This window comes from Garra rufa, chromosome 3 (assembly GCF_049309525.1).
Source record: "Garra rufa chromosome 3, GarRuf1.0, whole genome shotgun sequence".
NCBI classification, from domain to species: Eukaryota; Metazoa; Chordata; class Actinopteri; order Cypriniformes; family Cyprinidae; genus Garra; species Garra rufa.
In genome coordinates this window covers 51365974-51378916 of record NC_133363.1, presented here as the reverse complement: position 1 = coordinate 51378916, position 12943 = coordinate 51365974, and the positions used below count along the sequence as shown (strand labels likewise).

Sequence of the window (12943 nt, the reverse complement as noted above, 5' to 3'; positions counted from 1 at the left end):
AAACCAAGGGCAGCGCAATTAGATTAAAATGAAGAAAGAAAATTTGCCTTGCTTCCCATTGTGTGTGTGAGGTTTACAGGTGCTCTGAATGTTTAGCTACTGTAAGCTTTGTTGGGCTGGGTTTGATTATTTATATAATAATTTACCCATCCCAAAAGCTAAATGTCGAATAAATGTGGAAAAAGAAATTAAGGTTTTTGAGGAAAACATTCCAGGATTTTTCTTCATATAGTGGACTTCAATTGGTTCCAATGGGTTGAAGGTCCAAATGGCAGTTTATCAAAATATCAAAATGTATATACTTTTTAACCACAAATGCTCATCTTGCACTAGATTGACTTTACGCATTAATAAGTAGTCACATTGGAAAGGTCACGTGTGACGTAGGTGGAAGTACCAACCCAGTGTTTACAAAGCGAATGTGCAAAGGTAAAACAACAATGTTGGATGATTTTGAAGTTTTTTTTAGAAATTGACCTACCTATCGATCTTGCTACATAAGACCCTTATTCCTCGGCTGAGATCATGTAGAGCCCTTTGAAGCTGCATTGAAACTGCAGTTTGGACCTTCAACCCATTGGGTCCCATTGAAGTCCACTATATGGAGAAAAATCCTAGAATGTTTTCCTCAAAACCTTAATTTCTTTTTGATTGAAGAAAGAAAGACATGAACATCTTGGATGACATGGGGGTGAGTAAATTATCAAGAAGTGAACTAATCCTTTAAAGTTGTCTTTGCGTATTAAACTAAATAAAAGGAAAGCATTTTAACAGCTTTAACTAATATAACGGCGCATTAAACATAACAGCTATTTTTGCTCTTCCCATAAACACATGCTGACACAACTGTCTTTCCTCTCATGAAAGCTTTAGTAAAATGCTGATTTATGTATGACCCCGCTGCCATGTCTTTCGGAGATGTCACGCTAGTGTTTAGTAAGGCCCTCGTAATTGTAGATCTTCTGTGAAGTTCTGTTCTCATGAGATCAGCAGCCAGTTGCTGCCTAGAATTATGCACGCATTCCCACCTATTCTGGCGCAGGATGCTCGAAGTAGCTGTTAAAATGTTGATTGTGCTCAAATGTGATTTATTTATCACGATATCAAAGAGAGGAATTAGATCAGGACGGCACGTTATGTTCAACAGATCAAAGGTACATGGACTACAGCCAGCCTCAAGTGGTCGGTGCTTGTGCAAAATTTCAAGCAAGTGCTGATTATAAACACCAAGCATGCTGTTAAAAGAGTCTTTGAAAGAACGAGGGGTAGCTGTTTTGCATAGTCTAATGTTAGGAAAAAAACATGCATTGAAGGAGAGACCCAAGTCATATCTAGACTTGCAGGGAGAGCTCTTTTGATTGTCCAGCATTATTTCAGTTACTATATTAGCCTCTTCATTGCTCGCATTTTCTTGCTTTTTAAAAATGTAGACTGGACGTGTCTATGTCTGAAAGCATTGTCTAAGAGCATAGCACTGGCAAAGAGAAAACCTTGTATGGATAGTCATTAAAAAGTCATGTGTGGCTTTGTCTATGACTCATCTAATGCAGGCTACAAGCCTCACTTCAGTTCACACAAGCATCCAGGGGGACCCACGTCACATAAAATCACACACACGTAGAGCCGGGCAAACCACCTTTGAATGTAGCTGCTCAATTTTCCATTTAAGTGAAAGAACGGAAGAAAGGATACACGCAATTTTGTGACCACAACAAAAATATTCTGGAAAGGGTAACGGATATGTTGGTCAGACAGCAGAGGAGGGTGTCCTTTCTTCCGCATGCTTGGTCTGCTTTTTGTGCATATGGTTGTAATTCTCTCATTTGTGTTGGAAGCATTGTGATGTTCGGATTCACAGCAAGAGACTGGGTACAAGGAAGTGTTTTTGTGTGTAGAAGCACTCAAGAGCTCACGCATTTGCTCTTATTTGCTGGGACACTAACAAGCTGACTATATTTAGTGTCGTAAACACATAAATATTTTGCATAGAATAGTAATGAGAAGTTCATCCCACTCCATTATTTTCTAGATTATAGGGTTGATACAGTTGGTACAATTATCCAAACTATTGGCAGGCAAATTTTATGCAAATTTAGAGGGTGCAAGCCGTGGCAGATTAGGAAAAGCCTTCAAATTTGAAAAACAAGTTTCCACAGAATTATGAGCGTCTTGTGTATTTTCACAGAATTTTTGGTTGGAGAAATTTGCCAGCACTTGTACTAATAGAGAGTGAGAGAAAGAGAGCCTTTACTAACAGTGAACACCTCGTCAATCTGTCGACTGATTTGCATACTGTAACTTTTTGTTATTAACCAGGTGCTTCAGGCCTTACCTTATAGAGAACAAACAAAGGAATTGTTGAAAGCTTGCGCGGATGAACGGAGCCTGCAGAGAGGAGAGTTGATGAATTGAAGATGGCATGCTTTCTCAGTAGGAAAAATCGTGAAGTAACAAGCGAATGGCGTCAATGTCATGTTTTTTTCTAAAGAAAATAAATGGGACTTGAGAAAGTTTGGCAGCACCTACCACATTGTTCTCATAAAGTTTCAACTCGTCACTGTGTGTTTGTATCTGTGTTGAAAACCATCAAAGGCTTGTACGATACTTGATAAAATGTTTCCTTATCTTATATCTTTATGACTGTACATCACAATAGAGAGGCACTGTCTCTGACTTGCCCACGGCATTTTATGAAGTATGCAAGCTGTTTTAAATATTTGCAGGTGCAATATTCAAAACACTAAGGGCGGCGTTTGGGGGTAGAAAGGTTCTATGAGCTGTTTCTTTGGCTGATGCACATTTGGAAAGTCTATGTGGCAAGTTTGGTGGTGTGGCCAACATGCAATATAAGTAAGTGCTTATTCCAGAATAAGCACTTACTTATCTAAGCACTTACTTAAAATGCCTCTTTTGCAGCTCATAATTCTTTATGTGTCTGTAGGACACAAATTTAATTTTTTTCTACTCTATAAGAAACACATTGCATACATTGCAATATAGACTGTTGGCTGTTGACTCATAGTGCTGAGAATCTCAAGTTTTCATTTGCTGTTGTATTAGTAATGGCCTATTGACTTAAAGGAACACTCCACTTTTTTTGGAAATAGGCTCATTCTCCAACTCCCCCCGCGTTAATAAGTTGAGTTTTACCGTTTTGAAATCCATTCAGCCGTTCTCCTGTTCTGGCGATATCATTTTTAGCATAGCTTAGCATAAATCATTGAATCCTATTAGACCAGTAGCATCGCGTTCAAAAATGACCAACGAGTTGCGATATTTGTCCTATTTAAAACTTGACTCTTCTTTAGTTATATCGTGTACTAAGACCAGCGGAAATGTAAAGCTTTCTAGGCCGATAAGATTAGGAACTACACTCCCATTCCAGCGTAACAGTCAAGGAAGTTTGCTGCCGTAACATGGCCGAAGCAGGCGCATTAATATCACACAGCGCCTGAAATTAGATCCCAGCTAGGTAACTTCCAATATGACCGGCGCTAAGTTTGTGTAATTCCGGTTGTTGCAGCTGTCAGAGTTGCAGCTGGTAAATTGTTAGTGGCTGGAGACCTGTGTGTGATTAGCTATGGTTATGTGCAGTGTAAGGGGCTGTGATAGTAAGTCGAAGACGTACTCTACTACCATGTTTCATAGAATTCTCACGGAAAAAAAGAAGCAATTCCGACTAATGAATCAATGGCTGGCTGCTCTGAACATAGATCTCAAAACACCGTTAGAAACGATCAAGAAATGGCGTGTTTGCTCCGAGCATTTTGAACCGGATGACTATTTACAGACAGGACAGGACAACGAGGAGCATCGCCCATGGCTGTAAGTGTAACATGGCTAAGTTAATTGCTATTGTTGTTGGCTAACGTTACCTGTGAAATGCAACCCTGACGACTAGGTTTGGGCGAACAGTTGGCTTACAGTATTTGCTATGACCAAATTCCACGTGTGATTGCAAAAGAAAGTTATTGCGAACAGTCGGTGGTGTTTTAAAGTGAGTTTTGAGTAAAAGTGAACATCATGAATATAAGCCTGAAAATGCAAACTGACAGTATGCATTCAAAATCTTTATATTATATATTGTAGTGGTTGCAGGAATAACTTACTCTTGCGACAGCTGGCCATTAGGTCCACTCGGCGTGTGACGTTTTTTCCAGTTTATTTTGTCAAACCGAAAAAAAAAAATCTACTACTGCAGGATGCACCATTGCATCCAAGTCCTCGGATGTTGCGACACATGCCACTTCCTCATCAGGTAGATTGACCCTTGCCATCGATGGCAATACCTGGTCCCACTCGCGACAACACAGGCACTCACTTTCAGTCAGCATAGGTTGGCAAGCCCCACCAGCTCGAATCTGCTCTCCTCATCCCTTCTGTCCCAGGCAGTTCAGACACGCTTTGTCTTTCTCGTTCCAAAACCTCAGCTTCAGTGAATTCTGGTTCAAATTGATATGGTTCAGGATCTGCACCAAAGTAAATATCTTCTAAATCGTCTCTCACAAATGTCTCCATGGCGAGGAACGCTGCCTGTGCATGCAGTTGGTCACGTTGGATATGTTGACGGAAGCAAGCATTTCAACATGTGCTGTGTGATATTAATGCGCCTGCTTCTGTCATATTACGGCAGCAAACTTCCTTGACTATTACGCCGGAATGGAAGTGTAGTTCCTAATCTTATCGGCCTAGAAAACCGCAGCTTTACATTTCCGCTGGTCTTAGTACACGATATAACTACAGAAGAGTCAAGTTTTAAATAGGACAAATATCGAAACTCGTTGGTCATTTCTGAACGCGATGCTACTGGTCTAATAGGATTCAATGATTTATGCTAAGTTGTGCTAAAAGTGTTATCGCCAGAACAGGAGAACAGCTGAATGGATTTCAAAACTGTAAAACTCAACTTATTAACTCGGGGGGAGTTGGAGAATGAGCCTATTTCCAAAAAAAGTGGAGTGTTCCTTTAAGTCATTATCAGTGACCTTCGTCCTCCTTGTTTGCACTTTGTCTAAGAAACCACTTATAATTTTAAAGTATGAAGCTCTCTGCTTACGCAGACATTTCTAGAAAATGTACTAAATTGTGCTTTGGTCACACTCACATTCTTGTTACATGATGCGTAACATGAATTAAATAAAGATTAGTTAGTTACATGTAGATGAGTTATTTATACATTATACATGAGGTTTTTTATTTAAACATTGTTGTTAGTGAAACGATCGGTCACTTTCTATAAAATAAATAAACAAAAAAAATTATATACTATTTAAACAGAAATGCTTGTTTTGCACTAGCTCAACCGACCCAGTGTTTACAAAGCGAACATACAAAGAAATTCAAATGCCCTTTACAAAAAAAGGTAAAACAATGATGTCTGATGATTTTAAAGGAGTTGAGATGAGATGGAGTTATTTGCCTTACCCTGCCTCTTTGAACCGAAGTACACTAACCGGAAGAACTAACCACGCGTGATCTTTCTAACATGATTACGTAATGCGAGAAGTCGTGCATGCACATTGCAGAGCTAGTGCAAGACTAGAATTTGTGGTTCTTTTGCTAGATGAGACCCTAATTTCTTGGCTGGATTCATGTAGAGCCCTTTGAAGCTGCATTGAAACTGCAGTTTGGAACTTAAACCCATTGGCTCCCATTGAAGTTCACTCTATGGAGAAAAATTTCAGTTTTTCTCAAAAACCTTAATTTCTTTTTGACTGAAGAAAAAAAGACATGAATATCTGGGATGACATGAGGGTTAATTATCAGGAAACTTTTATTCTGGAAGTCAACTAATACTTTAAAATATGCTAACTTTCTGTTTATACGATGGATTGCTAAATTTACGTTGTGGAGTAAGGTTTTACTAACGTGTTTGTTTGTTTTTTTTTCTCTCTCTGTAGGTAAAGCACTCTGTGACAGTGCGAATGGGGGAGATTATGGAGTACCATCCCCTGGTCCTGCCTTCAAGGAAGTCTGGCAAGTCAAAGTTTGGCCTAAAGGTCTGGGCCAAGCGAAGAACCTCGTTGGCATCTACCGGCTCTGCCTGACTGAAAAGACAGTCAACTTTGTCAAGCTGAACTCTGACGCAGCCGCTGTCGTGCTCCAGCTGATGAATGTGAGGCGTTGTGGTCATTCTGAGAACTTTTTCTTCGTGGAGGTGGGTCGCTCTGCAGTAACTGGCCCTGGAGAGTTTTGGATGCAAGTGGAAGATTCTGTGGTAGCACAGAATATGCATGAAACTCTGCTGGAAGCCATGAAGGCCCTGAGTGAGGAGTTTCGCCAGCGTAGCAAATCTCAGTCAGCTGCCGCTGGAGCAGGAGGTGGTACCACTGCATCAAATCCTATTAGTGTTCCATCTCGACGACATCACCCCAATCCTCCACCCAGTCAGGTTGGATTCACAAGACGCCCACGGACCGAACCTCCAGGGACTACTGGAGGATGTAATAGCACCTCTCCAACTTCTCGTCACAGCTTTCCTCGAACTCGAACGTCCAGTGATGGTGGAAATGTTGATGATGGAGGTGGTGCAGCAACTGGAGGGATTGCATCATGCTCAAGTCCCACGACTAACGGGTCATGTTCCAATACCCCTATACTGAGATCAACATCTGTTCGTGCTCCAAGCCTAGTCAAACCACAGCATGCGCTAATGAGATCCACCTCAACCCCTGCTACTCCAGCTGCACCAAGCCTGCCTTCTGGCTCAGGACATGGATCTGAGTTTTGTGCAGTAGGAACCGGGACAAGCAGAAGTGGTGGGGGTGGTGACGGAAACATGTACAGTCGAATACCTCTCCGACAGCCCTCCGTCTCTGGTTCTCTTAGCGACTATGGTTCCTCAGATGAATATGGCTCCAGCCCTGGAGAGAATTCTCTGCTAACCCCAACAATGCAGTCAGGGTCTGCAGGTAGCTCAGGTGGGCATTCTGTTGGGGACGAAACATCCAACTACATCCTAATGAGTCAGAGAGGAGCATCCAAACCTCAGCCAGGCCAAAGTGCATTGCCACAAACCAGGAGAGTTCTGAGGCGCTCCTCCAGCAGAGAATGTGAAGCAGAGCGGAGGATAATGAGCAAGCGGGCCTCCCTGCCACCCATGGCTTTAGAGAAACTTGCACCACACCGTCGAGCTGGAGAAGAAGCTGTTGAAGAAGATGACTATGCAATTATGACTCACACCACCAGCCGAGAATCCTTTGCATCAAGGCAGGATTCTGGAGCGGCAGCAAGTGCAACAGGATACTTGGAGGTAGCTGCAGAGCTTAAAAGTGATGGTGGTAACAGTGAAATGGGTGTCCATGATGTCAGTGGAGGAGCTAATGGAGCAGTGGATAATGGCTACATGTCCATGTTACCAGGAGTTACAGCTCCCCCAGTATCTCTTTCTCATTCCCTCTCAGTAACAGTTTCAGATACAGACTCAAAATCTGCTGATGACTACATGGCCATGACCCCCAATAATAGCATTTCACCCCCACGGCAGATCCGTCCACCACCTTCTGGCACAGATGGCTACATGATGATGTCTCCCAATAGTAGTTGTTCACCAGACCAACGAGGGGTCCCTACTGCCTGGGTTGGCAGCAGCAGTGCCGACAGCCGAACTGGCAGCGACTACATGAATATGTCACCTATCAGTGCCCGCTCTGCCAATAGTACCCCACCACCAGCTGAGCCTCACACTCCATCTGACCATCATTCTCAGCATCCTCCACCTAAGATGGTGTATTCTTACTGTTCTCTACCCCGCTCCTACAAACATAACACTTCAACACACTTTGAGGAAGGGCCAGGAAGAGGGAAGCATTTGGTTAATGGTGGTAGAGGTCTGGGAGGAGGTAGGGGGCTTGGTAATATCAAGTCCAAGCACCAGGAACCCACTGTTGGTCGACATCTGTCGCTTTCATCGTCCTCATACTCCTCCAGTTCTGCGAGCAGCGAGAGCCTAGGTGAAGGTGAAGAAAAGGCAGTCAAAGTGGCAGGAAGAGCAGCAGGTACTACTGCAAGGGATGCTGAGCAAAGATCCTTGCAGCAAAGGCAAGGCTCTGGAAGGTTAAAGCAAGGACATCCTGGTCAGAGGGGCAGGCCTCTTAGCCTGTTTGTGGATGTCTCTAAAGCCAACACTTTACCCAGAGTTCGTGAGACACCCCTTCCTCCTGAGCCTAAGAGCCCTGGGGAGTATGTCAGTATTGAGTTTAAGGGTGAGAGGAACCTAAAGGCAGGAGGTAATGGAGCGAGAGGATTTCGGCAAGATGCTTCTCTTCCACCCAGTACCCACCGCAACTTACCCAGGCCTACCTCTTGTGTCGCTGGGTTCTTGCCATTCTCACAAAGCTCCTCCACCCCCATCCCTCCATCAACTGCCTCCGAGTATGTCAACATGGAGCTAGGAGTTTCACCATCCCCCTCGCCTATCTCTCTCACGTCACTTGGATTTCCTCCATTCCCCACTCCACCTGTCACGCCTGCCGCAGCCCCTAAAGCTCACGATGAGCTCAGATTGACAGTTCTAAATGATGATGATGCAGACAATGAGATAGGACATAGAAAAAGCAGACAGGTGTCAGTACCACAGCCAGGAGACTCCCCCACAGCCTGTGGCGACTACACAAAGATGGCCTTTAGCCTGAACTCAGGCAGCACGTTAAGTTCTACACCACCAAAAGCCTCTTTGCCAGACCAGCCTGAGTCAGTAGTTCCAGCCCTAAGTTTGGGACTAGGACTAGACTTTCCGCTTGCCAAAGTCCCAAACCCAGATCACGGGGCTAAAGTAATCCGAGCAGATCCTCAAGGTCGTCGACGCCACTGCTCAGAAACGTTCCAGGCTCCTTCCTCGCTTGTTTCTTGCTCTGCAACATCATCTTCCTCTGCATTCCCTGATCACACTCAAGTGGCCCGTCGGCTTGGTTTTGAGGGTATGCTTTGGGGGAACAGTGGCTCAGCAGACATCTCATCTCAGTACATCAACCCAGGACTATCGGTTTCACAGACATCCTCCATGGAGCAGGGCCTCAATTACATAGACTTGGACCTGGCTAACAAGGAAAGTTCCCATACTGCCACAGATGGACAAGCAGCTGTCCACACACCTGTCGCTCGTATCTTTTCCTCTGTCCTGGGTGGAGGAGCAGCTGGGGGCTCTCTAGGAACTGGAGGTTCAGGTGGTAGTGCTTCAAACCTCAACATGTATGCTAGCATTGACTTCTACAAGTCAGAGGAGCTACGGACACACCAAGGTAGCAGCAGCAGCAAAGATGGTACAGGTAAGAATCTCAAAATGAGTTTAGTCTGAAAATCTCTCATACAATCTAAAGTTCGGTCTTAGAAAACTGCTGTCCTGCAGAGTTTAGCTCTAACTCTAATCAAACACACCTGAACAATCTAATCAGTGTCTTCAGGATTGCCACTTTATTCTTCAACACGGGAATAAGCCTATGGGCAAGATTTCCGGTTCATTAGCCGCTATAAGGGAAATAATGAATAACAAAGTGCAGTAAACAGTAAAACTGTTTGCACTACAAACCAGTGTGTTTATAATTAAGAGTAATATAGTAAGACACATAGTTTTGTAATATGAAGCCGCAAAACAAGCTGTTTTGTACAGCTAAAAATATCTGGATGCGAATGAGACCGGAAGCCAGACCCATAAAAATGTAAAAATGGCTCTTATGGGAAAAATAAGGTGGATAGTGCCTTATTTTTCTGGGTTGGAGCTGAACTCTGCAGGACAGTGGTTTTCTAGGACCAAACTTGTCTACCCCTGGACCAAGGTTTATTCATACTTTCAGCAAACTGAACAGATTTGTCATACAACTGAGTGCATACCTCTTTTGCCCCACTTAGTTTATAAATCACTTGTAGAAGAGCAATCTTTTTTTTTTGTATTTAGTACTGTGCTTTAGAATCTTTCATATGATATTTCCCACAAGACAAAATAATACCATTTTACACAACCTTCTTGTTTAAAAGTTCACACCTTCTTGGATTTTACTTTACTTTTTACAAAGCTTTTCATTTATGTGAAGTGGCTTAATCACTGAGGACAAAAATGCTACTCTGTAATTTTGAATAAATGCAAGGGGTGTGAAAACTTATTTGTATAACTGTAATATATTATCACCCTATCAACATACCTATTAAGGTGACTGAATCATGTGTCTGGTTTCTTGTGTGGTTGTATTTACACTGTTTTTATCCCAGCTTTAGTTCCACTTTAGTCAATAACAGGTTGTGATGATACACTGGAAACACAGTACAGCCTGTTCCATAACAAAACTTTATGAGGCCATGGTTCACTTTTGTTCTTTATTCATATCCACCTGGTGCCTGTAGATACAGGAGCCACCTGTCTGCCAGGCATTACAATGCCAACAATACTGATCGGAGAGCCATGGAAAGTTCCCTTTTGCAAATCACATAACCATTGGTTTCGTCTGCCGCCTCTGTCATTCCCAGGGATCCTAAATTTGATTTACCATTTTAAATGTATTTTAGAAATTTCCAGTGTTTATCTTTGAGCTAGGACATTAAAGTGTCCTCGATGGTTATGTATATAGAAGGTTTACAATGACAGGGTAAATGGCTAAAAACAGTCTTTTCATTCTGTTTGAGTTACTGTCTTTTTGGGTTCCCTCTGTGTGCTTTTAAAGGCACGTATGGGTTTGTGGCTAGATTCGGGTTTGCCGTTCAGTGACGGGATGTTTGCATAAATTGTCTTTTTGTACAAATAGTGACAGAGCCGGCTAACCACATATGTCTGAAGCTCTGTGTTCAGTTTATGTTATGCAAGAAAACAGTGACTCTTGTGGAATAAGAGAAAGCTTACAGTGGTTGTTTGGAGAAATCTCTGATCTGACTGTCGCTTTCTTATTTTCTTGCTAAAATGTCCCAGATTTGGTGCTTGATTCTAAACCAAGTGATAAGATTATCACAAAGTGTAGATTGATAACTAGGAAAAGATACAGTCTTGTTTTTGTAGCAGTGAGTGGGTAAATGAGTCTTTTGCAGTTAGTGGACAGCATGGCATCGGCGCTTGGGGGGGAATGCGGCGAGCTGGCTGTGAATGTTGAGAAGGGGCCAACGCTGCACTGGTCCAACGTGGTCACAACCGCAAGCCCCCCTTTTTTGCATGTAATAAATGATCCTTTTGTTCGTGGCTTTCCTCCCTGGCTGCCGTGTATGTGTGTGTGTTTGTGCCCTTGCGTGTGTATTTCAGCTCCAGTAGGCTTGAACTCATCGCTCCCTTGCTCCATTTTTTCCCTTGCGTTTTAATAAAACGTTTCTGTCCGAGTAGAGTAAGAGAGCACAGACGAAAATAGATTTTTGGAAGAGAATGTAGAATGGGAAGTCCCCCCTCTCCACCACCACCTCCTACAATCGGAGAAAGGATTAAAGCAAGTGAGAGGAGGAGGGAGAGATAGTACAAGGGTGAGAAAGAGATGGCACAATGGGAGTGAAAGCGAGAAAGTGAGAGACAGACAGACAGTGTGCCAATGGCAGATAGAGAAAAGATGGAAAGAGAGACAGACCAGAGAAACTTAGAGTCGGATCAAGTTTTCACGTTTGGTGGGAGTTGAGGAAATCATATAAGCGTTTCAGGGTTCATTTGTTTGGGTTTTCAGTGCTTTTGGGGGAACAACGATGAAAGCAGTTTCCCTGGCTGAACTCCAGACTGGGTCTCACTGGCCACATCCAAACTCCCACTAGAAGGCAAGGGAAAGAAAATAGAGAATGAGATGAATTAGAGGTTGCGATATGGAAGGAAAGTAGTGGGAGAGAAAGTTGAGGGTGAAAGAATGGCAGCAGAATGCCTGAGAACAATAATGTCTCTGCTATATAGAAAAGTCTTTTTAATGCGCATGAGAGGGAACGTAACCTTCTATCAGCATGGCAGCTGCTTAATATATGCTCCTTAAAGTCTGTCAAACACACCTACATACCCGTACACACACACTGAGACTGTTTGAAGCTCTGGCAGGGCTTTGCTTCTCGCTGTGTGGTAGTGCCACGTGTATCTCAGTCTGCCGTAGAGAGCAGTGGATTTAGACCTGGCACCGAGGGAGGTGAATTCCTCTACTGTGCCACTGTGTTAACAAGAGAGAGTGAGATCATTCATCCATTTCATAACCACAAGACAACATTTACCTAAATGGAGAGTTATGGGTGAAGCGAAGCTGAGGTAATTTTTTTAAATCTCTTAATCCCACACACAAATACCCATAACCGCATAATACAACACAGAGACACTTAAAGCGTTAGTTCATCTGAAAATGAAAATTACACCATGGTTTACTCACCCACAAGCCATCTTAGGTGTATATGAATACAATCAGAGTTATACAAAAAAAATGTCCTGGCTCTTACAAGGTTTGTAATGCCAGTGAATGGGTGTTGAAATTTTTAAGTCCAACAAAGTGCATCCATCCATCATAAAAAGTACTCCACACAGCTCTGGGGTTTTAATAAAGGCCTTATGAAGTGAATCAATGCATTTTTTGTAAGAAAAATATCCTTATTTAAAACTTTATAAACTATAATCTCTAGCTTCCGCTAACTGCTTTCAGCGGATGACGTAGGACATAGGTGTAGCATAAGCTCAGGTAAGAAGTGATGAACGTGGAAGCACAGAGGAGAGAGCAAAAAGATTTGTAAAGAAAAATGTTGGGGAATTTCAATATAAACCAAGAGGAGACTTGGTTTTCCTTTGCTACACAAAGGAAACTTTGCTTCCTTTGCTTCTGTAAACAAAAGTTGTTTCTCAGGAGACTAGTGAGACTTTCCTTGGAGCGTACGCTAGCGATTACGGTTTATGGTTTTAAATATAGATATTTTTCTTATCCAAACGCATTGATTTGCTTCAGGTCTTTGTTAACCCTCTGGAGCCACGTGGAGTACTTTTTATGATGGATGGATGCACTTTATTGGCCTTCGAAATCTCAAC

The 12943-nt window shown here is 42.8% G+C and overlaps 1 protein-coding gene across 1 annotated transcript in view; it reads left to right on the top strand.

The window, feature by feature from the left end:
- The window catches only part of LOC141331321 (insulin receptor substrate 1-B), a 69844-nt gene that overhangs the window by 23623 nt on the left and 33278 nt on the right, over positions 1-12943 (top strand). Inside the window, exon 2 of the mRNA XM_073836342.1 lies at positions 5901-9266. Coding sequence (XP_073692443.1) covers positions 5901-9266 — 3366 coding nt within the window. The remainder of the gene's footprint in view (positions 1-5900; positions 9267-12943) is intronic.